This window comes from Eumetopias jubatus, unplaced genomic scaffold, assembly GCF_037043125.1.
Source record: "Eumetopias jubatus isolate StellerSeaLion01/CBP00866 unplaced genomic scaffold, mEumJub1_p1.0 scaffold_10, whole genome shotgun sequence".
NCBI lineage: Eukaryota > Metazoa > Chordata > Mammalia > Carnivora > Otariidae > Eumetopias > Eumetopias jubatus.
In genome coordinates this window covers 54,324,764-54,351,861 of record NW_028274816.1, presented here as the reverse complement: position 1 = coordinate 54,351,861, position 27,098 = coordinate 54,324,764, and the positions used below count along the sequence as shown (strand labels likewise).

The following is a 27,098-nucleotide window of genomic DNA, read 5'->3' as shown; positions in this document are numbered from 1 at the left end:
GCCGCTCCTGGGCGTCCAGCCGGCCCCAGGCCAGCCTTTCCCAAGTTAGCCACTGCCTACGCATCGGGGCCCAGACCTGGCCCTCCAGGTCCTGCTCCTTGTCTCGGCGCCCCGCAAAAACTCGGGCACACAACAGTCACAGCCCCCAGCAGCTACCCCTACCGGGCGCGTGTGGCCGTAATCCCCACGCTCGCCTCCGGAAGGAGCTGGACTCCCGCCTAATCGCCGCCGGCGCCGCTGAGGCTTCTGGGAATTGTAGTCCCGGCTCGCCGAGCCCAAACGCACTTCCGGGTTCGGCCAGAAACGCAGCCATTGTCCCGCGCGCGCTGGCGCCTGCAGTCGCCGCGTGCCTGGGGTCGGACATTAGTCGAGCGGCCCTGCGGATGCCAACTAGGGGAGGGGGGCCGAACTAACTTAACCCGAGTCTGTAGTGTGCAGAATCGGCGCCGGGGGTTGTTTAACCCGACCTCGTCTTGCCGCAGAGCCGTGCCGGGCCCTGAAGCTGGGACAGGCCCGGCCTCGGCCGCGAGCCCGTGGACGCCCAGGTCGGTGAGGGGCGGGGCGGCGCTGGGTGTCCCGTGCGCGCATGCGCAGGGTGTAGGCGGGAAACGGGTTGGGAGTGTTGGGTGGGCGATCTGGTACCTTCGCCGGCGGCGCTTTAGCCCTGCGTCCCCGAAGTAGGTGGAGATACTGGTGCAGCTGCAGATTCGGGACCGAGGGCCTGCGCGAGTGCTTGATCGGGTAGTGCTCTTGTCCCAGGCCTGAGAATGCCCAGGTTGGTGAAGACAGGCCATACGCTGGGATGTGGGGAGATCCTGAGAACCCCGCCTTCCCCTCCACCAGTGCTAGGCCGGTTTAGTGCAGGCTCAGAGGACTGAAGCCCGGGTTGATGGAGTACTCAACAGCAGATTTGGAGGAGAGGGGCTGTGCCACTATCCCTGTATTTTGAGTAGGCGTTTGAGTAGGAAGCTTGGAGTGGGAGGTGAGATTCTGGGTGATTGGCTTGGGGACCCGACGGGCGCCCTAGGTAGTGGAGAGACCAGGTTTGAGCTGCTGATTCTTGCTCCAGAAGAGGCAGTGCTGCTTGAGCGAACTCTCTGAGAATCGTTGATGGGCTGCAGACTGCTAGGTTGAAGGAGGGACCAGGACCGGGAGGTGGGTTCTAGGCAGACCGCTCCCTGCACGTGCTGGGGGTGTTTGAATGGGAAGCAAGAATTTGGACTGGTAATCCTGGAATAGCGCAAGGCGCTAGGGCATTCAGGTTTGGTGGAGACTTTGGGTTAGAGGTGCAGAATTGGCGTCCAGGAAGAACAGAGCTGCAGCATCTGCATGAGATTGACAGCGCTTTGGTAAGGAAGCAGGGTGCTACGAGCATGATCTCAAAGTAGGCATTCTCAGGACCTTTGCTCAGGGGCTGCTCTGCTTGCAGGCACGAGAATGCCCAGGGACAGAGGGACAGAGTCTGGGCTGCATATTTGGACCTGGAGGGGGCTGTACTCTGTGGCATTCAGGGGCTCACATTTGTACTGGAGGAAGCAAAAGGGCCTGGTTCCCATGGGAGCTGCTCTGTCATGAGCTTGAGAACCCCCAGATGGTGAGTGCTCAAGTCCCGGGGCTGACTCTGGAATTCTTTGCTCAAGCTACTGTTTGGGTGTTCTGATATTCTGGTGTGTGAGCAGGCAGTGGGGCAGGTGACCCTAGAATCCTCCAGAGGCTTGTGGGTACTTGAGGTATCTCGGGTATTGAGGTGCAGAGTGGGAGATGCAGCTTCTCATCTCAGGAGCAGGGACTGCACTCGGGTACTCTCGGGCTGGTGGAAGGCCCAGGTCCTGGGTGCAGATTCTGGGAGTGAGCCTGCTCTGTGTTGTGCCAGTAGGAGGAGGGAACCTAGGTGGGTGGCCTGGGGCAGTCGCTGCTGGAGCTGCAGGTTCTGGTCTTGGGACACCTGGCATTTGGGCAGAATGGGGAGGCATGGGCAGTCCTAGGACCCTGGTACTGCCTGAGGATGCCCAAATGAGTGGAGGGAGCACCTGCAGATTCGGGGCTATGGAGGATTAGGGCTGCTCCATGTCCCCTTGTGCTCACACACTAGTATTTGGATGGAAAAGAGGAGGCTGGAGGTGGGAATTAGAGGGTACTGGGGGTCTTTGTGCAGAGGGTGCATTAATCACAGCCTGGCGGTACCCAGGTTGGTGGGAAGACAGGATCTCCCTAAGCAGCAGGTGCCCAGAAGGACATTTGGGCAGGTGTGGCCCAAGTAGGGGCCTATGGATGTTGGTGGAGGAAATGGTGTGTGTGCAAGTTCAGGACACAGCTGCATTGGGAACCCACACTGTACTGTTGGAGTGAGACTCCGGTGGGGGTAAGGGGGTGTGGATAGGAGGGGGAGGATGGGGTAGGGTTGGTAAGATGGTGTGTGGGCTTGGATTTGCCAGGGGCTGTTCTAGTCTCAGACCCAGAAATATTGAGCCGGCACAAAGACAGCCGAGGTCCACATTCTGGGCCTCAGAGCGGGTGGCATGTGCTGGAGTTTGTCAGGAAGCTCCCAGGCCCATGCCGGCTCTGTTGCTGATTCAGGCCTGAGGATACCCATGTTGGTGGAGGGACCAGGTCTGAGCTACATGTTCGGGGCTCAGGAGAGTTTGGGGCTGGGGATCCGGCTGGTGCTGTTCTGGTAAGGGCCAGTAGACCGCAGGATGGTGCAGCCAAGCTCCATGAATATGCTTGGTTATTTGAGCAGGAAGTGGGAGGTGATTCATGACAGGTTGTGAGAGGGTCAGGCCAGGTTAATGGAGGGGTCGGATCCTGGGAGGGGTGGGGCTGTGTCACGAGCTTCATGCATTCAGTCGGGGAGTGTGATTCTGGGTGGTCAGTCCCAGAAGCCCAGCTCCTTGCCCAAGGAAGGGGTGCTGGTTTAGGGCTGCAGACTCGGGTCATGGCGGGGGAGGAGTGCACACTAGGGGGTCCTCAATGTGCTGGGCATTTGTGAGGATTCCACAGCCCAGTGGGGCAGGGAGGGACTGACGTGTACTGCAGATTTTGGTGGTGGGCAGAAGGCTTTGTTTGGGCATGACTTATAGTTAGGGGGTCCAGAGGCCTGTGATAGTAGTGGGGGTACCCGTTTGTACCAGAGCTGCAGAGTCTTGGCCTGGGAGAGGGGCTGAGGGACTCTACGTGCATGCACAGCTTTTCAGGTAGAAACCTCTAGAGGCAAGCTTGCCACGGGGAATGCGTCCTGGAAGTGGAGACTGATCCAGGGAGGGGGGGGCGCCACGGTGGACCTGCGCCAGGTTGCTCTTCTAAGGGCTTCTGCCCTTGCAGCTCAGGACCCTCAGGCCTCTGCCTGTGCCTGGAGGAGAGCATGGAAGAGCAGGATGAGAAGCCCCCAGAGCCCCTGAAGACCTGTGCCCAGGTGAGTGGAACTTTCCTTCCTCGAGGAGACCCAGAGCTTAGAGCTTGCTCCCCACCCCACCCCACCCCTGGCCCCACAGCCCAACCCTCCAGGCTTGGGAGCTGACCTGGCTCTCTTTGCAGTGTTTTGGGGGCTTTTGGTCTCTCCTGACTTGAGACACTCTACATTTTAGGAGGCTCCCTGCATTTCCTCACCATTTTAACCCAGATAATTCTTCCCGGGAGGAGTTTCGCACCCTGTATCAGAGGCCCTTAGAGTACTGATTCCCCTGGGGCAGCAACTCCCAGTTTTGCTTGGGAACGAGCAATTGGAAAAAATTGAGAATGGGCCATGCAGGAGAAATGTTAAAGAGTTATGGGGAGACCATGAAATGGAATATGCTGTGGACATTGATGTGAGAATGCGTATTTCCCAACATACAAAGATATGTAGGATCTATGTTAAGTAAATAAGGTTTAGAAACGATCGTCTTTTTTTTTTTTTAAAGATTATTTATTTAGAGAGAGGGAGAGAGAGAATCCCAGGCAGACTCTGCTGAGTGTGGAGCCCGACATGGGGCTTGATCTCATGACCATGAGATCATGACCCAAGCTGAAACCAAGAGTCAGATGCTTAACCGACTGCACCACCCAGGTTCCCCCAGGAATGATCATCTTTTTAAAAAGGGATGTAGTTTGTGTGTGTATAGAAAATGTGTTAGAAGAGTATAAATATGCCAGTTAACAAAGATTATGTGCAAGTTACATCCCGAGTGACTTTATGTTTTCATTTCTTGTCTATCGTTTTCTGCTTCTGTATAGCACATTTTAAGGTTAAGAAATCAACAATTTAAAGCATTTCCCTACGACAAATATTCTTTGAAAACATTTAACTTCTTAAAAATGTTCCGTTAGAATTTCACTCCCCCTTCCTAAACAGTTCAATCCTGAAGCCGTTAGGTGGGTCACAGCCGGGTAGGGGTCTGTGGTTGAGGGAGGGCTCCATCCTGTGGGGTGAGAAGGGTGTCCGTGTGTGGGGGCATCAGTGACCAAACAGGGTGAGGAAGGTGGCATTGAGAGCCGGAGCCCAAGTGGGGTGAGGTGAGTGTCCGTCTGGTGGGGGGGATCTGCTTTGGGGTGAGAGAGCCAGAGCAGGTGAGAAGGGCGTCCACAGAGGGGACAGCCCAAGTGCAGTCAGTCCATGCAGAGGGTGACCCATGTGGTGTAAGATGCTGGGGCCGGGGGCACCTGTCGGTGTGGTGCGTCACACCCGAAGCAGGTTGAGGTTATCAACGCATGAGGGAAGCCCAGCGTGGGGTATGACAGCCCGAGCCCAGGCCAGAAGTCAAGGTCATCCATGTGGCGTCCAAGTCCAAACGGCATGAGAGTGAGTCCCTAAGAAGAGGCCACCTGCCTGCAGAGTCAGAGGCTGAGGAGGGTGAGGAGGGTGAGGAGGGCCAAGTCCAGGGGGGCCGAGGAGCATCTGTGTGGGAGAGGGAGTGGCAGTGGGGATGGGAGATGAGTTATCCGCAGGGGCGGAGGTTGGCCAGGTGAGTAAATATCATAAGGCTCATGGAAGCCGGGGTTCCCACAATCAGATGTGGCTAGAGCAGCAGTGGAATGCACTTTAGTGTTCAGTGGGGATTGTAGGTATTGATGTGGCTCGTGGTTTTCGTATGATCCTATTTCTGTCCACTGTCAGGGCCTGGGAACAGTGACATTCTGATACCAATATGCACGCCTGGCACCCAGATTTCCGCAGAAATAACCCCAGAATTTATGGGCATACTGTTAATAGATATTTAGTGTTCCGTGTTTTGCTGTTACAAATAGCACTTTTGTAAATGTTTTTGTGTATGATTCCCTGTTCAGTTGACCCTTGAACAAGGCAGGGGTTAGGAACACCTACCCTCTTGTATAGTTGAAAATCCATGTGTAACTTTTGACTTCCCCAAAATTTAACTACTAATAGTGCAAGAGTTTTAGAGGGAGTTATGCATTTAAATTTAGATAAGTACATTCACACTTTGTCAAAACTACAAGTAAAGTGTGCTTTGATTGTGACCATTGGCATTCTGCTTTAAGCTAGTGACCGGATATTTTTCTGGAACCTTCATAGTTCTTTTGCCATTTTTTTCTCTGTTACATGACTGAACTAGCAATCTGTTCATTATAATTTTTACCTTCATCACATATTCATTGATTGCCTAGCCAGTGTAAGGCCCCATGTGAGGTGCTAGGGAGAAAGCTGACCTAGTTCTCAGACGTGAATGCTCTTCTTGTATATTCCAAGGCTACACAGGAAAAGAAGAAACATCTTCCTTCTTGTATTAGTCATCTGTGGTTTCATACCCCAAAACTCAGCAGCTTAAAACAACCAAAATTTTCGATCGCACACAGTTTCTTAGGGTCAGGAACCTGGGAGCAGCTTCTCTGGATGTTTCTGGTGCTCAGCGTCTCTGACAAGGTTGCGGCAAATTGTCGGCCTGGGCTGCTCTCTTCAGAAGGCTTGACTGGGTAGGAGGACCCCCTTGCCAGCTCACTCACATGGCTGTTGACAAGAGGCCTTAGTTCCACACCACACAGACCTCTCCCCAGGGCTGCTGGTTTCTCCTGGAGCAAAGGACCTGAGAAAGAGAGAGAGAAGAGAGAGAGCGCTTAATTGCACACAGCCAAGATGGAAACCACAGTGTCTTTTACCATCTGATCTCAGAAGTGACACAGCATCACTTTTTCTTTTTCTTTTTTTAAAGATTTATTTGTATGAGAGAGAGAGAAAGAGCATGAGTGGGGGTGGGGAGGAGCAGAGGGAGAAGCAGACTCCCCACTGAGCGGGGAGCCTGACTTGGGGCTCGATCTGAGGACCCTGAGATCATGACCTGAGCCGAAGGTAGACACTTAACCAACTGAGCCACCCAGGCGTCCCAGCATCACTTCTTCTGTAATCTGTCAGTCACACAGACCCGCTGGTATCATGTGGGCAAGGACTGCGTAGGGTGTAAATTCCAGGAGGGTGGGGGCCATTGGGGGCCATCTTAGAGGCTGGCTGGCACACTTCTCAACTCTGAGTGTCCTCTAGTAAGTTTTAATCATTATCAGAAGATGCGCAAGTACTTTGTTTGGGCCTGATGGATACCAGTTAAAGCCCCAGCAGGAAGAGAAATCAGGGGAGCCCAAGTCTTGGCGCTAAGTGAGGGAGGTGAGTCCAGTGAGCCAGCCTGCTGGACATCACCTGAGAGATTTTAATCTCTCAAATATTGGTAGTGGCTGGGCCAGGGAAGGCCCTGCCTGCTGTCGGGGGCTGAGACCAGAACCCTGCCACACGGGTGGTAGAGCCTCATCTGTCCCCTGTCAGTCTCAACATGCAGAATTGATTTTAAGTGTTCTCATCATACCCCCGCCCCCCCAAAAAATCGTAACTGTGTGAGGTGCTGGACACGTTAATTAGCTTGATTGTGGTACTCATTTCATAGTGTCCACATATCTAAAAAAAATCATGTTGTTCACCTTAAATATTAGATAGTTTTTGTCAACCATACCTCAGTAAAGCTATAAATAAATAGTTAATAGTGAAAAAAAATAAAAGGCTTTTAATTCCATTCATATTCCCCAAACCCTGCCCATATGTCTAATCCTTTCAAATTCTGATAACTCACATGTGCTCCTACTCAATACTGAGGTACAAAGATGAAAAATAGTTCTTTACAGCACCCAGCTCGTGACCCAGGGGAGAGGTGTAGAAATGGAAGCAATAACACAAAGAGAGAGTGATTTTACTGTTACAGTAAAGGTAAAAGAGCTAAGAAATCCTAAGGGAAGAAGAGACTGTGTGCTGTCCGGGAACGCTTCCTGGAAGAGGTGGCCTGAATGATGAGAGTTTGAGCCATGGGGCAGAGGAAAGGGGCAGAGTTTGGATCAGGCAATTGGCGCTTGGACCATCTCTGGTGAACTTCGTGGACTTAAAAAGTTTGCTAAACATTATTACCATTAATCTCTGCGTTGGTGAAAGAGACATATTACTCCTCCCTTCAAAAATGTTTAGATAATTGGGGCACCTGGTGGGGGGGCTTAGTCATTAAGTGTCTGACTCTTGATTCGGCTCAGGTTATGATCTCAGGGTGCTGGGATCGAGCCCTGTGTCGGGCTCCACGCTCACTGGGGAGTCTGCTTGAGGATTCTCTCTCTCTCTTCCTCTCCCTCTGCCCCTCCCCCTGCTCTCTCTCTCTCTCAGATAAATAAATAAATCTTTTTTAAAAAATGTATGAGATATTCTATGTTGAATACTCTGTGGTTGTTGAAACATACCTGGCAGGTGACCGGTGACATTATCTGGAGGAAACTGCACCAGCTAAGATACAAATACAGGGGACGTTCCTAAAATAGTAATCCAGTGTGGGTGGGTGTTCACACACTTTTGTGACAAGGTGGTTTTTGAACATTTAGTTTGAATAAGTCAGTAGGAGTACGTTCTGGAGGCTGGTGCTTTGAATTTTAGAGGAACAAGGGTACCCATCAGAGGTTTCTGCTAACCAGCAGAGCAGCTGGGTTCTCCGCAGTGATTTGGTGCCTCCCGGGACCACGTTCCATGTACCTTCTCTCGGTGGTGGTTTTATTGTCCACACGCGTGTACGAAGTGCCCACTCTGTGTCAGTACTGATTTAAGCACAGTGAAGCCATGTTGAACAGGAGACAAGAGCCAGCTCTTACGGAGCCCGCTCTAGTGGAAGTGGACAAAACCCAGAGGTGTGAGGACATGGTGATGCAAAGGAGCGAAAGCAGGGGACAGGGATGGCTTCGGCTGCTTGGGTGGGGGCGGGGAAGGACATTGAGGCAGAATTGACTCTGAGCAGACTGGTCTCCCTTTTGTTTTTCTTCCGAAGAGAACTTTTAACTCAAAAGGTGTTGGAAACAGTCTTGATGAAAGAGAAGGCGCACCCATATTCCCCAAGTAAGATTGTCTCAGCAGTTGTAGCAGACAAGGAACATGCTGGAGTTTAGTTTCTACCAAGTACCCGCTGAGTTAGAAACATTAGCTTGTTCAGTTCTTGGCATCATTTCTTAACTTGTCTCAGCTGTTTCAAGACAAAACACAGCAACAACAACAAAACCCAGAAAGAGGATAATAATTTAAAATACAGTCTAGTGTTTGTAAGTTTCCCTTTTTTGAAAAATTCTCATTTCCTTGGGCATTTGCTTATTTATATTACAGGATGCGTTAACTTCTGGCTCTTACATCATTAGAATTTAATGTCAACCACTTTTGTAGCAAGGGAAGACTTGTTTGGCGTTGTTGCGCATCAGGAATGTGATTTCTCTCCGCAGCCGAGTTCCCATGATACACGAGTCAAAACTTGGTGGCTCCCCTGGATCATGTTTTGAAGTTTTGAAATTGTTATTGTGGCCTTGTGAGTGTGGTTTCTTCGTTCGTTTGGCACCTGGAGCTCTTTAGCAATGCCCACGTGGCCACTGTAAGGTGGATGAACCATCCTGCTGTTTATGCTGGGCAGTAACACAGGCAAATTAGCAGCTGAACTTTCTCCTCGGGGCTTCTTTTTTTTTTTTTTTTTTAAAGATTTTATTTATTTATTTGACAGAGACACAGCAAGAGAGGGAACACAAGCAGGGGGAGTGGGAGAGGGAGAAGCAGGCTCCCCGTAGCAGGGAGCCTGATGTGGGGCTCGATCCCAGGACCCTGGGATCCTGACGTGAGTCGAAAGCAGATGCTTAATGACCGAGCCACCCAGGCGCCCCTCCTCGGGCCTTCTTTACATTGAGGCAGCTCCAGCACACAGAGCAGGGAAGGAGAGGGGGAAAGGAGGGGGAGAGGGAGGGAGAGCGTGGGCATGTGGGTGCAACCCTGCAGGAAGGTTGTAGCAACGTAAACCCCCGCTGATGGAGTATGATGCTCTTGACTGGCCGGCCACCAGGGTGGGAGTCCTTAGCAACAGGCAGAAGAAATAGTCCACGCAGTCGGGATTTTGGTTACACAGAGCGGTCTGAGCAAATAAGTAAATAGAAAGAGGATAATGGGAGCTGGTTAAGGCACAAAAACGGAAAGCAGGAAGGCTAGAATAAAATGCGCTGTTGAACGGTCATTGGAGGCATCAGCGTGAACTGATAGCCTCTAATAGAGAGAGATAGGTAGTTACAGAAATAGAGCTTTGATATTATCTGACTTAAAGAGGTGAGCATCTTTTGGTGTATTCGCTGGCCATTTTATTTCTTCATGGTTGAGTTGCATGTGCATAGCCCTTTGTCCCTTGTACTGTTAAAGGTACCTTTTTCTTACTGATTTAGACCAAGTCTTAATAGTATGGATTCTTGTTGATGGTGCCTTTGTTGTGTGTGTTGGCTTTCTGCCAAATGTTTTATGAAGTTACATTTTGGACCTTTTCTCTTTATGATTCTTTGGTCATGCTGTGTTTTTATTTTCTTATAATTCTGTGATCCAGGAATTCCGACAACATGGTTGTACAGTTCTTTTTGCCCACATTGTGTCGAGTCACTCAGTTCCATGTAACTGGTAGCTGGGCTGGCCTAGAAGATCCACAAGGACCTCATGCCCATGTCCGGTGCCTCATTGCCCCTTCAGATGTCCCCTGTCTCTCCACATGGCTAGCTTGAGCTCACCAATGGGAGGGAGCAGAAGTACTGTAGGTGGGATGTGTTAAAACAGGTGGTTTTTCAAATCCTAGCCTACTCACAGTGGGAGTTTTGCATCACAACTTAGCTTCCTGGTTATTTTCCTTTTCCTCATCTGTTTTGCTTCCTCAGGACTCTCTCCTTCCTCCAGAGATTATCGTCAAGGTCGAGAGAGAAGATGCTGGGTCACTGGCCCTTCCATCCCAGGTGAGTTGACCTCTCTCCATAGAGAAATGTGCATAGCCACTTGGCAGCGGGGACTATCTTGAAGTGAGCCGGGAGGTGAGCAGAAAGGGAGGAAACGGAGGTACAGGCGGACAGCTTTTACAAAAACGTGGTCAGTTCTCATGCTAAAGATTGAAGAGAGTGATGGCTGCAAGGAGGTTTGAAGTTGAGGGCTTCTTTTTTTTTTTTTCCCTCCCTTTAAAGGATTGAAAAGATTTGACTCTATTTCAGTGGTTGCAGAAAGACGTAAGTGGAGAGAGGAGTTAAAACGACAAAGCAGAGTGCTTGATTAGCACCAGAGGAAATCTTTCAGGTGAACGTGTTGGCTCTGCCGAGGAGGGAGGACCGACCCGTACAGGAAGAATGAGGGTGAGGGAATTCTTGGAATGCTCAGATTCTTCTCTGGGAGCAGTCAGGTGGTTATCTGTTGGGCATGGGACTGGAAATTGGAATGGAGAGGTGCTTGACACGGGTGGAGAGGGCTGAACAACAGTACTATTGGATTATGAGAGACAAGCAGCTCCAGGAGGTATAACAGGGTTGCCGGTCAGTCCAAAAAGATCATTCCAGGTAGTGACCACTGACAGTACTCTATATAGCTGCTCTTGGGAGTTTTCTTTCTCAGTGGCATTCCGGAACCTACTTTCTGTAGATCGTAGATTGACATTCAGGTTCGTTCTTGTAGCCAGGTACATTCAGTGAAAAGCCCCATAGGGCAAGGTACTATTTGAAAGAGGATTTTTGAATAGAACAAATAGAAAGATTAAAATGAACGATCTAATTACTCTAAGCGGAATAATTAAGATGGAAAAGATAAGAGGGGCATTAAATGGGAAGGAAAAGAATACAGACCAGTGGATAGTAATAGTAGATACTTGAGTAATGGCCCCAAACCATAAAGGATGAGACGAGTAAGGGAGAGCAATCTGATGTTGTAGAGCGTTCTGTCTGTGTGACATGAGAGGTGGAGTACTTTCTGGTGATTTCAAGGTCTGGGGTCTCACCGTAAGAGCAGGGTGCCGAGGAGCAATTCTAGGGGCTGGGAGTTGGGCTAGCGCTAGGCATTGATGACTGAGAACGCATGTTAGGCGAAGTTGGAGGCTGCATCCCAGCCACTGACTTCAGACATATGTGTTAATTTCTCCTTCTAGCTCTTCATCTGAAAAAAGAAAAAAAAGGTGCTGCTACTAGTATTTTCTCTCAGGGACCTTGTGAGAATTCAATGAATGATAGTTCATGCAACATGCTTAGCTCACAGACTGATAGCACACAGAAAGTGCCTCATTAAAGTCAGTCAGTTTTAGGGGCTTCTGGGTGGGGCAGTCAGTTAAGCATTTGACTCTTGGCTTCGGCTCAGGTCCTGATCTCAGGGTCACGAGATCGAGCCCTGCGTTGGGTTCTGTGCTCAGCATGGAGTCTGCTTAAAATTCTATCTCCCTTTCCCTCTACCCCTCCCCTCTAAAATAAGTAAATAAATCTTTGAAAAATTTTTTCAATTTTTTAAAAAAATTAAAAAGTCAATTAGTTTTATATTATTATCAGAGAACTTTACAAATGGATGCTAGAGACAGTGCAAGACAAGACAAGTTCTTAAAGTAGAGGATGCATCCGAGGTATTATACATTTCCCTTGGATTGGGGTTAGTGTTCAGGTGGTTGGTAGGACAAAGGTCCAAGAAGTAAGGTAAATGGCGTGAGTTTCAGTGTAACTGGGAGACACACCCTCCCCCTTTGATGCTGAGCGACTGTGAGCCTGTGGGGCCTGCAGAGGAGGGGGTCACTGGGGGGAAATGTAGGTTTCCATTAACACGAGGATATAGAGGGAATATTTGGTGATGATGTTGAAGCTGTAGGGTTTCATTATTTAGAAGTAGAGTGCCCAAGGACAAAGTTGAAGGGTCTGGGAAGGAATTTTGAGGAGTGGGGAGTTGGGGCAGGTGAGAAGAAGGATAGAATAAATGGAGATAAAAGTGGAGAAAAACCAGTATCCACACATTGAAGGGACTTTTCAGATAGGTGTGTGATAGGCCTCTGAGATTCAGGTGAGAGAGAGGACTTAAATCAGAATTTGGACCAAAAATCAGATTATTTTGAGATATTACGAAGTCTGTTGATACTATGGATTCACTCATTGAAATCATTTGCCAAATATATATATTTCATAACTACTGTACTATGCTGAGCACTGGAGTTAATAGTTACAAACGGTCACTACCTTACCCCTGCCCTCATGGATTGCAGCCTAGTGACAAAGATGACCATTATGCAAATGAACAGAACGTGTGGTGAGTCTTAGGATAGAAATCCATGGAACTTTCAGAACATATAACTGGGGGTGGAGTCAGAGGGAGGCGTGCTAATCTAGTTCGGTATTATTTATTTGACATTTGAATAAGCCAGATATATTTTTTAATGTTTTATTTATTTATTTGAGAGAGAGCGAGCGAGGACAAGCGGGGGGAGGGGCGGAGGGACAAGCAGACTCCCTCCTGAACAGGGAGCCTGATGCAGGGCCCGAACCCAGGACCCTGAGATCATGACCTGAACTGAAGTCAGACACTTAACCGACTGAGCCACCCAGGCGCCCCTGGACAAGCTTGATATTAAAGGGACCTGCGTTAAACAGTGAAGGGGAGTGTTTATGAAAAGGAAGTAGGAATTGGAGCTTGAAAAACAGTACCTATAGATCCATGTTCAACATAGGTGGCAGTGTGCAAATGATATTTCTGAATCCCGTTTTGCGCTAATCATGAAAACTTCTGAGGTTTTGGTGAAATTTATGGGTCCCAACTTAGAAAAATGCAGGTACAGCAGCATTTTGCATGGACTTACATGGGACTCGGGGACTTTGTCCTGTTCATGCACCACAGCTCAGGAACACCAGGTCTACTTAAAGAGCCTTTAGTGACAAGTGGCATTCCACTTTCCCAGCCTTTGCTGCCTTTGGGTAAGGACAGATCACCCCCAGCACTTTATTGGATCAAAATTCCTGCCCAGTAGTCTTGGAAACGGATCCTTTCTCGCTGAGAGGAGGCAGTCCAAGAGACCCCCTCTGCATGTCAGTAGCGACAGTGTGTCTCCTGAAGGCTTTACAATGCAGCTCTGAGTGTGGACAAAATGGAACTGTCCTCTCAAGCTTGAGAGTTCAAGATAAAGGTCACATTGGCTGTCACTTAATTTTTCAGAGTTCTCAGATCTAATAATCCTTTCTTAAAATTTCCTCACTTACATACAACACCCAGCGCCCATCATCACAAGTGCCTTCCTTGATACCCATCACCCTTCGATCCCATTTGCCAGCGTTTGTCTTTTTGTTCAGTGAATTGCTAATAGCTTTACATATATCGTACAATAAATCACCAAACAACCCAATGAGTTGGGTATGATTAAGCCTAATAAATACAAATGGGATAAACTGACCTTAGAAGACAGATGGTCAGATTAGATATATATATTTTTAAAATTCAGACCTTTGCTCTTTTTTTTTTTTAGATTTTTAAGAAAATTTATTTACGAGAGAGAGCATGAGCCAGGGGCAGGGGGAGGGGCAGAGGGAGAAGCAGACTCCCTGCTGAACCCAAAGTGGGGCTCCATCCCAGGACCCTGGGATCATGACCTGAGCTGAGGGCAGACACTTAACCTACTGAGCCACCCAGGTGTCCTGACCTTTGCTCTTAATAGATGAGAAAATGCATCCCTTTTCCAAATCCAGTGCTCTTAACCTATACACACTGCCTTTCATTAAGACCTACATTTCATCTTCTATTTCAGGCATCAGTAAAGTAAAGCCTGTGGGCCAAATATGGCCCACCGCCTGCTTTTGTAAATAAAACTTTATTGTAATACAGCCACACCCATTTGTTTATATATTTTCTGTGCCTGCTTCCTTGCTGCAGGAGAGCTGAGTAGTTGTGATAGAGACTGTATGGCTTGCCAAGCCTAAAATGTTGACTCTCTGACCTTTTCACAGAAAAAGTGTGCTGACCCTGTTTTGTTAGCTTCTTGGGAATTTGGAGGGAATGCCTAAGTGGGAGTTTTATATTCACCAGGGCAAAAATCAGAATAAGCATTTTCTTCAAGGTGAACAAGAGAGAAAACAATTCCTATCTGTTCTGACCCGGTGTTCCTCTCTGGGGTATAAACAGGTCCAGCATCCAAAACCCAAAGGGCCTTACATAAAAGGCACCTGTACACCTTGACTGGATCTTCCTTTGGACAGTCAGGACAATTTCCAGGCCAAGTTTTCCTTCTACCGTTTGTCAAACTTTTCCTCCTTTGTGAACACTGGAAGAAAATGATACCCAGCTGAGCAGGAATGTGTGTCCTGTTTTAGGAAGGAGTGAACTTCAAAATTGTGACTGTGGACTTCACTCAGAAGGAAGAGGGCACTTTGAACCCTAATCAGAGGTGTGATCCTAGAGATGTGATCCTAGAGAACTACAGGGACCTGGTCTCTTGGGGTAAGAATTAATGAAGTTTGTATATTGAAATGATTCCAATTGATTAAGAGCTGTGGAGTTCAGAGGTCAGGATGATTTTGACCACACATAGATTACCTGTGTCCTTTTATTCCCCAATGAAGATTTAATTTTAATTTGTAGAGTAGCAAAGGTACAGCTTCTTGGGTTTGAGCTTGTTCAGTTTTCATAGTTCCTAAAGGCCAAAAGACTGGGACCAAATTCTGCAGTGATTTTCTTTTGTCCCCAGCCCAAACACCCCAAGTCCTATATTGGTCCCTATCAGCTTTTCAAACCAGATGCAATCTCCTTGTGGGAGCAAGGGGATGAGTATTAACATTTCCCAACATACATATCCAGGTGAGAAACAGACACTTAGGAATCATTACAGGTATTGAAGGTTAATTTCAGAAATCCCCATAGGGCATACTACATATTTCTCCATCTCCCACTCCTAATGGACTGTATACATTGCCACTTTTTCCAGATGTACTCTCTGTGCTTGACCTAGTAGTCAACACAGGCTTCTGCTTCTGAGCTAATCTCCATTCTTTCTCACTTGGAACCATAGGAATCCATCACGCCTTAATAGCTGCTAAGGCATTTAGGGAACCTGGGATATTCTTTTTCTTGGTTCACAAGGTCGTTTGCCCATGTCTTACTGACACATGCCTCCAGAAATTCCCAGAAATGTAGATACTGTTCTCTACTTCAGTGAACATGTGTCTAGCACTAAAGAGGGTAGAAAGGACTCTGGTGTTTTTGCTAAGACTTGCAAAATTGTTATTCTGTAGATTCTGCACAAGTGATCTTATTTTGGAATATAGAGATATTTGGCATCTAAAGTCTTTTTATTCGGAAACACTGAATTTTAATGTCGTTATATTGTTGGGCTGTGTACTTCTCTGCTTACTGCTTCATCCCACCCTTCTGTTTTCTTAATCCAGGTTATAGGTCCATAGCGGAAAACAAATCTATATATATTCTGCATATTTGTTTGTCAGCTTCTTTCCCAGTATTCTAACTCTAACATTCTTCAGCTAGAATGTTTTATTTTGCTTTCTTCTAGACTTGGCAACGGCACTTGGAAGAAGAGAATCAACATCAAAGCAGAACATTTTTGATGATGAACCATCCCGTGGAGTGAAGGTAGAAAGGTTGACAAGAGATGATCCTTGGTTATCTTCGTGTGAAGAAGTTCAGGATTGTAAGGACCAGTTTGAAAAGCAACAGGAAAAACAAGAGAGACTTTTGAAAGAAATGGCATTTACTCACAGGAAAGCGATTACTTATGAGAGAGTCCATAAAAGTGATGAACTTGAAGAGAAAAGTGGTCTGAATTCCAGTCTTTTTTCACCCCAGATGATACCCATAAGAAACCATTTTCATAAACATGCCTCACATGTTAAAAAATTGCATTATAATTCCATTGTAAACACTAATGAGACGATTAATGACAGTGAGAAACTCTGTGAGAATAATGAATGTGGAAACCCTCGCCAGAACATTCACCTTATTCAGTTTACAAGAACTCAAACAGAAGATAAATCCTATGGATTTAGTGACAGTATTCAATCTTTTAGCCATGATGTACCCCTAAATATACATCAGAAAATACACGCAAGAGGAAGATCCTTAGATTTTAAGGAATGTGGGCAAGTTTTGAACCACAGTATATCCCGTAATGAACAGAGAATACCTGTTGAAGAGAGTCAATATAACTGTAGTCAAACCTCCCAGAGTTCTCTTGCTCAAAACATGAGAAACCATTCTGAAGAGAAACCCTTTGAATGTAATCAGTGTGGGAAATCCTTCAGCTGGAGTTCTCATCTTGTTGCACATCAGAGAACTCACACCGGGGAGAAACCTTACGAATGTAACGAGTGTGGGAAATCCTTCAGCCGGAGTTCTCATCTTGTTTCTCACCAGAGAACTCATACTGGAGAGAAACCTTACAGATGTAATCAGTGTGGGAAATCTTTTAGCCAGAGCTATGTTCTTGTGGTGCATCAGAGAACTCATACTGGAGAGAAGCCCTATGAGTGCAACCAGTGTGGGAAATCCTTCAGGCAGAGCTACAAACTTATTGCCCATCAAAGAACTCACACTGGAGAGAAGCCCTACGAATGCAATCAATGTGGGAAATCCTTTATCCAGAGCTATAAACTTATTGCACATCAAAGAATTCATACTGGAGAGAAGCCCTACGAGTGCAATCAGTGTGGAAAGTCCTTTAGTCAGAGTTACAAACTTGTCGCCCATCAGAGGACTCACACAGGAGAAAAACCCTTTGAATGTAATCAGTGTGGAAAATCCTTCAGCTGGAGCTCTCAGCTTGTTGCACATCAGAGAACTCATACTGGAGAGAAACCCTATGAATGTAATGAGTGTGGAAAATCTTTCAACCGCAGTTCTCACCTTGTTATGCATCAGAGAACTCACACCGGAGAAAAACCCTATGAATGTAACCAGTGTGGGAAGTCCTTTAGCCAGAGTTATGTTCTTGTTGTGCATCAGAGAACTCATACTGGAGAAAAGCCCTATGAGTGCAATCAGTGTGGAAAGTCCTTCAGGCAGAGTTCATGCCTTACTCAACATCAAAGAACTCATACTGGAGAGAAACCTTATGAATGTAATCAGTGTGGGAAAACATTCAGCTTGAGTGCTCGACTTATTGTACATCAAAGAACTCATACTGGAGAAAAGCCCTTTACATGTAATCAGTGTGGGAAGGCTTTCATTAATAGTTCTAAACTTATTAGGCATCAGGCAACTCATGCTGAGGAGAAACCCTATGAATGTAACTAGTTTGGAAATCTTTCAGCCAGAGTATATTTCTTTTTTTTTCTTTTCCTTTTGCATTTCTTTCTCCTTTCTTCCTTCTTTCTTTTCCTTCTTTTTTTTTTTTTTTCTTTTCTCCTCTTTTCTTTCAAATGTTAACCTTCTCTTATTGTGTATCTGGAAGTTCGTTCTGGAGAAGAAAGAAAAACAATGAATCACATATTTACTTCAACAATTTTCTATTAAAAAATCAAACTTGGCCCTTATGACACATTGCCACATAAGTAATAAATATTGGCACTTTTCCTTGCAGAAAGCACTCTGACCGGAATCTGAGGAAATTACCATGAAATGGACAACTTACTGTGCAGTGATTGCGAGTGAGGTAGACCTCTTTAACAATAAAGAGTGAGAATGCAAACACTGGTGGGCTTGTTGAGAAGATTGGAAAATTGCTATAGTTATTGGAACCTAGGCTGGGAAACGGTATTTCAGTACCATTTTATGACATGATTTCCCCAGTAGCTACTTTGTAATCTATTTTATTCAGCACTTTCTATTATATGTGAAGATTTCATAAAGATAGGAAAATGGCTATGATATGAAGTGAAAAAAAAATGCAGGCCAAGAGTATAGAACAGCAATTTCCAGAACCATTGTGATACTTGTGTATGGATCAGAATTGAAAGGGTTTCTGGGTGTATCTATTTGATTTTTAGGTTTATGCCTGGCTTTCTCTTTTGGAATGTGTGCTGTTTTACTATAGTAAGTAATATGAGAAGTAAAAATTAGACAAAAACGAAAACTAAACCAAAGATTTCCATCTTTGACCATTTAGGAAAGACTAGGTTGCTAGATAAGAGATCCCTCAGGGTTCTGAGATTTCCATTTGGATTAGTTTGAGTAGGTCACTCCTTCGGACTTAGATTCCCAGGGATTTTCCTCATTGAAAATATTTCCCTGAGAATGGGGAACTTGAAATTTAGGCCAGAAGGGGTTCTATATGAAAGATTGAGGATATGCAGGCTGTGTAGAGGGCATATTTTTATATTTACAAAGTAGTATAAAGGAGCTCTATTTTTAAGGGTCTGCCTTCCCCCATGTAGTCTTTTTTTTCCCCCCTCTGGAATTTGTTTCCTAATGTGAGAGTTTTCTGCGTGAGAGAGCATTGCCATGGCTAAGTGCTCATCACCTAAATTAAGCTTGCAAGAATGATTTTAGGTAAGATTTGTAGCTATTTGTTGGTTTCTAAGATGCGGTTCATATGTCTTTCTGGCCTTTGCCCCTAAATCATAAATTCTAATCCTATGGATTATCACGGACCTGAAACCTTTGATCCTAGAGAGGTAATAAAAAGTAAGCTCAGAGCTGAAATGGGAGACCAGAGAACAGAGCTGAATTCCCTGGAGGAAGAAAGAGAAACCAAAAGTGACATCTGGGGGCACCCGGGTGGCTCAGTCGGTTAAGCGGCTGCCTTCGGCTCAGGTCATGATCCCAGGGTCCTGGGATTGAGCCCCCGCATTGGGCTCCCTGCTCGGCAGAGAGCCTGCTTCTCCCTTTCCCTCTGCCTGCCGCTCTGTCTACTTGTGCTCTCTCTGTCAAAATAAATAAAAAAGTTTAAAAATCTTAAAGAAAAAAAAGACATCTGATAGTGGTCACCCTCAGTAAAATTCTGTCCCCATGAGATGACCCTAAGAGGAGCCATCTCTCCGAGGATTAAGCCAGAGTACAGCACACATGCCAGTGATCAAATTTCTGGGGAACAGTTACTGATGGCTGAAAACTAGCTCCACACACACCCTGAGACATCTTTACTCAGTCGATGAATGCACAGATAGACGAATAGCAGGGTTCTCCATGCATTGTCTTTTGGGGAAGACATAAAATGGTGAAAAGTCCTAATTTTGCAATGGGACGTGAATAGGCTTCTTCCCCTCCCCCCAAATTATAGATAAAACCAATACCACTGGGGCACCTGGGTGGCTCAGTCATTAAGCGTCTGCCTTTGGCTCGGGTCATGATCCCAGGGTCCTGGGATCGAGCCCCGCATCGGGCTCCCTGCTCGGGGGGACGCCTGCTTCTCCTTCTCCCACTCCCCCTGCTTGTGTTCCCTCTCTCACTGTCTCTCTCTGTCAAATAAATAAATAAAATCTTAAAAAAAACACACACACAACAATACCAGTGCTAGGATGATTTTCATTGGGCATGTTGAATCTTACTTTGAAGGCAAGAAGCCGTGATTGTACAAATGAGTATAAAGCCAACTGGGTGAAGAACGAGGGCTCTGAATATTTCAAGTTTGGGAAGTGATTTATTGCAAAGTAATCTCTTCAGTAAACATTGAAAATATTTCATTGAAAGTGAAATTTTTAAAACTGCAAAATTTTTGAAGCATGTGTGTATTTCTGGCCAGCTTGAATATGTAAGTCTGTGTGCACTACGTCATAAATATATCAGTTTCTGAGTGGGGATTAAGATTGCCAAGTGCATTGAAATAAGATAGATTCAATTAATAAAAATGTTAATTTATATTATTTGCTCAAAAATTTCCCTTGTAGGAAAAATACTCTTTTAATTTAAAGACAGTCGACCAAAAATTCCTGTATCAATAATAAGTTTAAGGCATGTGACAACATGCCAAAAATATGTAATTAAACTTCTGAGAGAACCTAAAATTTAAGGTTAAAAAGGGGACTCGATAGCTTGATTTTAATGACATATGTATGGCGTGTATATATATATACACACATATATATGTATATACACATATATATGTGTGTATATATATGTGTGTGTCTGTGTATGTATAATGACATATGTCCCTAGCATAAACATTTTTTGTCTGTGTAAAATCCACAAAAATAAAGCTGTACTTTGCCATGGAAGAATTTATAGTGATTTTACAAACCAAATTTCTTTCACCATACTCCAGTAAAATTAGAAATAAATAGAAAGTGACCAAAATGTTTTTAACTACCTAGATGTTAGGAAATACTCTCCTAGAACCAATTTTTCATTTCCCCAGGGTTCCTGAGATATAGTTGACATACAGCACTGTGTAGAGTTTAGGGTATACAGCCTGACTTGATTTACATATAGTGTGAAATGGTTATCACATTTAACATTCATTATTTCATATAGAGACAGAACCATGGGGTTTTTTGTTTTCCCTGCTGATGAGAACCCTTAAGATTTACTCTCTAGCATCTTTCAAATATACCATATAGCAGTGTTAACAATAGTTATGTGTCCTCTCACACGCCTCAGCTTTTACTGCTTTTGTACTCTCTCCACCTCATTTTGTGGTTTGCTGTTTCAGCTTACTTCTAGGCTTGAAAAGATAAATGTGTTTTATTGTTTTTTGATTTTTTTTTTTGAGAGAGATTTCAGCTAGGAGAGGGGAGACTCAGATTTTTAAATACTGTTTTCAGATACACTTTTGTATTTTTAAATTTCATTTGGATCTTGCGCTCAATCAATAGCATCTATTCTGTGTGTCTTACTTAACATACCTGACAAGACCAGTTAAATTACCTATGCCTTTAGAACTTTATCTTGAAAAATAAGTATTTTTTTTTCCAGTTTGTTGACAGTGGTTGCCCCCGGACTGTTTCACTGTAGAAGACTCAATGGATCACATCAGTGAATAGCACATTATTCTTTACAAATTGTAGCAACCTGGGTTCTTAGTTGGGAAGCACGTGAGCCAACGCTGGCCAATTGATTCAGAAAAAGGAGTTTATTGAATGGATATTAGGTGGGTCCAAGAATTGGCAAGAAGCGGTAAGATCATGTTCAGGGATTTATAGAAACGATTGCCAGACTTATGCTGTGGAGCCCTATGAGAGTTCCTTAACGTTCCCATTAATTTTCTTAATATATCTCTACATTGATTTTATTTTGATTCCAAGTCTGAGGTGAGTGTCTAGGTCTGGTGGATCCGAAGCTGTGCCTGTATCTGAGCTACGTGGTAATTTGAGAATTAGAGGCACTGGCCCTTGTATTTCCTGGAGTCTGTAGTGGTAGGTGAACTTGACCTTCCACTCATACTAATTAAGTAGAGAATTCGTCATTTGTAGAATTTTGTTCATTTGCAAAGCAGCAGCAAAGAAAATTTCCAGTATAGCCCTCTCTTCTGCCTAACCCATAAGTCAACATTTTCTTCACCTTCTGTACTTTGATTTGAATATGTATATAGAGCCTCCTATGTAACATAATACAGCTATCTCTCTTAGAATCAAAGACATGCTCACTCTCTTCCCCATGTAGGGATAACCCAGAGCTTCACATCATTACATCCACTTCTAAGTCTGGGATCTCTGGGTGATGTCCATTCCTTTTCTAGTGAAAAAATTGTCATGTAAAAAGAGGGTTCAGATGCTGGGAATGAGAAACGGAGAGAGATCATAAAACGAGGTCAAATTAGCAAGCTAATATTAAGTAACTTTGGTTGTTGCCAGTAGAGAGTCAAAAGCTCTAAAACTTTTTTGTAAAACTAGGAACAAGTCCCCAGTGACAATTTTTACTGCTTAGGTTAATTTAATCCTTATTTGGATTAGCTTGAGGTGTAACCGAATTAACGAATTTTATAGATTTTGCTGTAAAAATAGTACTGTTCCCTTTAAAATATCGATGTTGGCATTTGCCAAGCAGATGTTCATGTTGAAACAGTAAAGTTGGATTTTCTGTCTTATCGCCAATGTGGTATTGATTTGTGGTCCACTGAAGATGGTATTTAGGTGGAAATGGGTTAGTGATTGATAAACCTTTCTGTACTAATATCACCTATCTGGACTCTTTAACAACTTTTATGTTCTATTGAATGAATGTTAATTCTGAGGTCATGACAATCTTCATGATCATTTCCTCAGTCCTTCAGGGAGCATTCCTCGAATTTAGATGTTGGATCAGGTTCTTGAAATTTGGATATTTGCTTGGATGTTGTTCCTTTTTCTTGCCCAGGTTCTACTGTCATTCTCTGACAGTGTTTGTCCAGGTCTGGATTGTTGATACCTCTGCCTTTAGTTCATCGCAGATCAGACAGGTTCCTGAATCTTCTGACTATAAACTCTTTCTCTTGTTTTCTATTTGGTTTGTCCACATTTTCCTCCACCATTACTCACCTCCTGAACCGACAAGGACCACGCTACTCCTATGGGACAATTTGTGGCAGGCTGGAACTTTCTATGGGTGTAAGTACATGATTTTTCTGTACTTTTGAAAAACCGTAAGGACATGCCAGTAACCTGAATTGGCTATTTTTTAAATGGAAGTATAATTAACATACAATGTTACATTAGTTTCAGGTGTACAGCATATTGATGAGACAATTCTATACATTATTCAATGCTCATCGTAAGTGTAGTCACCACCTGTCACTATACAATGTAAAATAGTAATATGTGATATCATAAGTGGAATGTGCTGAAATTTTAGTAGCGGGGATTAGGTTAAAAAAGAACCAAACCTATAGAAAAGCCAAAGGATATTTTTCTGATAAAATACCAAAGCCGTTTATTTGTATTCTCTGATATTACTATTCTCTACTAATTGTATCGGGATTCCACCGTTGATACTAGGTGTACTCTCTGCTTTAGTATTTATGTTGCACTGGGGTAGAGGGAGTTGAAATCTCTTTTTGTAATCTGGTGGATAGATTTTAGGTGTTGCTGATATCATTTGTCATCTTGACCTGTATACAATACAGCTAATTCCAAGATGTGCTCCCAAGAAGTTGGATACCCAGTCACCACAGATCCCCATGTAGGGCAGCTTCTACCTGTGTATGAGTGTCCAATTATGACTTCTCTGCCCAAATGGGCAGAGGGGATGACTACTGTGTGTGTGTGTGGGGGGGGTATTGTTCTCTGTTATTCCTGGATCAAATCCAGTTGTATTTTTTTAATAAAAGGAAAACTAAAGTTTCTAGCTTTAAATGAAACTAAAATTGTGGATTTGTGTTCACGAGACATTCAAATTGGTCAGAAAACACTGAACTAGAATAAAAATGTTTAAGTAGGAGATGGAGACTAGGTTAAAACTAGCATTAAATTGGAATCAGCAGCATTAGCACCATGAAAGGCTGCACAACTTCTTGGGTTACACATTTATCCCAGGGAGCCAGCAATCATGCAGCAGCGATATAGAACAAGGACTTGGTGAGTAGCTTAGCTTAAGGCAGAAAAATAGAAATGGGCTTATAATATCTTGTGGATAATATGTAAAAACATGTTCAGACACTTTGGTGGTGTTACAGAGGCTGTAGGGACCCCTAACCCAAGTGGAATTCCTACCAGCCAGGCAGGAACACTGAGCATTGAGAAACCATTAGTCACGGACCGCTAGACCAAGGTAGGTCTATATGGATCCATTGTGAGATGCAGTAGCAAGAGTGCCTAAGGAAGGCCTATCTTAGTCCGTTTAGGCTGGTATAACAAAAAAACTGTAGACTGGATGGTTTAAACAATAAGAGCAAAGCACCAGCAGATTCAGTGACTGGTGAGGACTCACTTCCTTGTTCACAGACGGTCATTTTCTTGCTGTGTTTTCATATGGCAGGAGGACAAGAGAGGTCTCTGGAATCTCTTGTATAAGAGCACTAATCCCATTTGTGGCAAATTCACCTTCATGAACTAATCACGGCCCAAAGGCCCGCATCTCCTAATATCATCACATTGGGGGTTAGGATTTCAACCTATGATTTTGGGTGGCGGTGGTGGTGGGGGGGAACATAAACATTCAGTCCATGACAGGACCAAACTTATAATAGTCTTCACAAAAGATGTTTTATGTTGATCAGTCCAAATTTCCTGCAGGCAAGCGTCGGTCAACATCAAAGTTTTGGACTAATGATAAAAAAGGCTTAATGTAGGTCCATACAGAAAACAGAATCTTCACTAGACTGATGACCTGGAAACTGTTTGGTCTCACATCTAAAATTCCAGCTCAGGCCTCTCACTGACACTCAGAAGTTGGAGTTTTATTACTTGCCTCTCTGGTGGGTAGGCCCACGGGCTGTGTAAGAACATATAAAGCCATTAATAAATGGGCCCAACCTCAGGTGTATTTGGTCATATTTATCACTGAAGGGACAAGATTTTCAAAAAGTGATTGGACTTACTGGCAATTCACCTTCAGCAAGAGCCCTTATTTGCTCTTTGTTAAAACTTAGGAAGAAAACAAGAAAAAAAGGTTTTAATTATTGGTCCATCTCATCACATGGAGGTGGGGAGTGGGGAAGGCAAAGTGTGGATTAATCATCCAGGAGATAAGCTATAAAGGGGAGAAATACAAACGCCAACTCTAAAGTACACATTAAATATATGGACTTAGGAACCAAATATCTAAATGGGATTCCAGTTGATATTTCTCTTTCCAGAATGGTTTCCTTAATCCCCCGGCTTCTAACAGTTGCTCCCGTTGTTCAAGGTTGGAGGACCTCATATCATCCAGCCAGATATGCAAGAACCTGACTAAAATATGGGTTTGCTTCCTCTTGTGGAAAACAGCATCCCATCTACCACCCCTCTGGAACAAATTGGATGATAATTGGTTTTCTACTACCCCATCCTGGGTTGGAGCATATGTGGTTAGCATCTCTTCCCAGTACAGCCAGCTGACTCTCAGTGTAATTTTACTGGCAAAGTTTGCACCCTTTGAATCCAGGTCACCACAGCATTGATAAAAACATTTAATGTACCCTAAAAGATTCATGTTATTACTGGGAAGGGGAAAAGACTGGGCATTTTTATAAAGATTTGTATCTGTTCATCTAAATAAATCAGTAGGGCTACTTGCAATGCCTTCTAGAGCCACTGTAATCACGATGCTGAAACTTACTAATGAAAGCAACTTAAAAATGAATCTCCCATCTCAAGGTCTCCTTGCTCCATAATTTTTGTCCTTAAAATCTACTGGATAGAGTAAGTGAGGGCATCTCCTAGCCAACACCCCAGGAATTGGAGAGAAAAATTACCCCCCCCTTTTTAAGATTTTACTTACTTATTTTTAAAATTTTGTATTTAAACTCACTTTAGTCAACATGTAGTTTATTATTAGTTTCAGGGATAGAATTTAGTGATTCATCAGTGGCATATAACACCCAGTGCTCATTACATCATGTGCTCTCCTCAATGCCCATCACCCAGTTACCCCATCCCCCCACCTACCTCCCCTCCAGCAACCCTCAGTTTGTTTCCTATAGTTAAGGGTCTCTCCGTTTTTATCTTATTTATCTTAGAGAGCGTGGATGCGGGCAAGCAGGGTGGGGAGAGGCACAGCGGGAGAGAGAGAGAATCCTAAGCAGACTGCACTGAATGCAGAGCCTGATGTGAGGATGGGTCTCATGATCCTGAGATGATGAGCTGAGCTAAAATAGAGTCAGTTCCTGAGCCACCCAGGCACTCTAAAATAAGCCCCTTTGAGGACCTTCAACAGGTGGGGCCAGAACCTGTCTTGTCTGATCACCAAAGATGACTCTCCAGGGAAGTTTTGCTTCAGAGATGAGCCCAAAAGGCTTTTCTCGACACCATTTTCTACAATGAAAATATCACCTATCCACCTTCCTCACACACATATATGCATATACACACAAAACTGACTCAGTGATAAGTGCTTTCATCACCAAGCACTTCACCCACATCACTTAGAGAATCTCCCAAGTCACCTATCTACTCTCCAACCATCTCCAGATTTCTGTGAGAGTCAGCCTGTTACCCACAGGAAACACTTTTACTAACTCATGGACCTCACCGGGTTCCTCCCTCATGTCCCTTATCTCTTCACCCCCAGCGCTCAGAGAATCTCCTGTGTTATCTGCTCTCCCAAGTCACCTAGCTACTCTCCCACCATCCCCAGATTTATGGGACAGTCAGCCCATCACCCACAGGAAACACTTCCTAACTCACAGACCTCACTAGGTCTCTCCCAATGTCTCCCCTCTTCACAGCAATGACTCTCAGATATCCCCCTGGGTCCCCACACTCCAATCATGTCTCACTTGGACATAGGCATGGCCTTCCAGCCACGCTGCATTATTGTCCTTTTATTGCAAGATGTGGCCAAACCACTGACCAGCATGATGTACTTACTGGCCATATCTCCCAAGTCAGAGGGGAAGAGAGGAAAAAATAAAACAAGATGAAACAAGTGAGGGAGACAAACCTTAAGAGACTCTTAACTATAGGAAACAAACTGGGGGTTGCTGGAGGGGAGGGGGTTGGGGAGTTGGGGTAAGTGGGTGAGGGGCATTAAGGAGGGCACGTGATGTAATGAGCACTGGGTGTTATATGCAACTGATGAATCACTGAACTCTACCTCTGAAACTAATGATACACTATATGTTAATTAATTGAATTTAAATAAAATAAGATAAAAAAGTGCACAATTTGGTGGTTTTGTGTGTATTCACACAGTTGTGCACCATCACAACAATCAAGTTTAGAACATTTTTATCACTCCCAAAAGAAACCCTGTAAACATTAGCAGTCACTTCTCACCTTGTGTCCAACATTCACCCCCACCCTCAGCCCTAGGTAACCAGTAATTTCTCTGTCTCTAAGTCTCTGCCTATTCTGGACATTTCATATAAATGTAATCATACAAT

At 44.8% G+C, this 27,098-nt stretch overlaps 1 protein-coding gene across 1 annotated transcript; it reads left to right on the top strand.

Moving 5' to 3' along the window:
• Positions 1 to 327: 327 nt before the first annotated feature.
• ZNF180 (zinc finger protein 180) lies at positions 328 to 20,270 on the top strand. The gene is made up of 5 exons (XM_028087863.2): positions 328 to 545; positions 3,322 to 3,412; positions 10,165 to 10,239; positions 14,590 to 14,716; positions 15,783 to 20,270. Exons 2-5 carry the CDS (start codon positions 3,362 to 3,364, stop codon positions 17,519 to 17,521), a joined length of 1,992 nt encoding a protein of 663 aa, XP_027943664.2. The 5' UTR covers positions 328 to 545; positions 3,322 to 3,361; the 3' UTR covers positions 17,522 to 20,270.
• The last annotated feature ends 6,828 nt before the right edge of the window (positions 20,271 to 27,098 follow it).

Excerpts from the sequence above, each read along its gene's own strand:
- ZNF180 (XM_028087863.2), top strand. The coding sequence starts at position 3,362 with ATGGAAGAGCAGGATGAGAAGCCCCCAGAGCCCCTGAAGACCTGTGCC. Across the intron at positions 10,240-14,589 it reads CACTGGCCCTTCCATCCCAG|GAAGGAGTGAACTTCAAAAT; the intron begins GTGAGTTGACCT and ends GTCCTGTTTTAG. Across the intron at positions 14,717-15,782 it reads CAGGGACCTGGTCTCTTGGG|ACTTGGCAACGGCACTTGGA; the intron begins GTAAGAATTAAT and ends GCTTTCTTCTAG.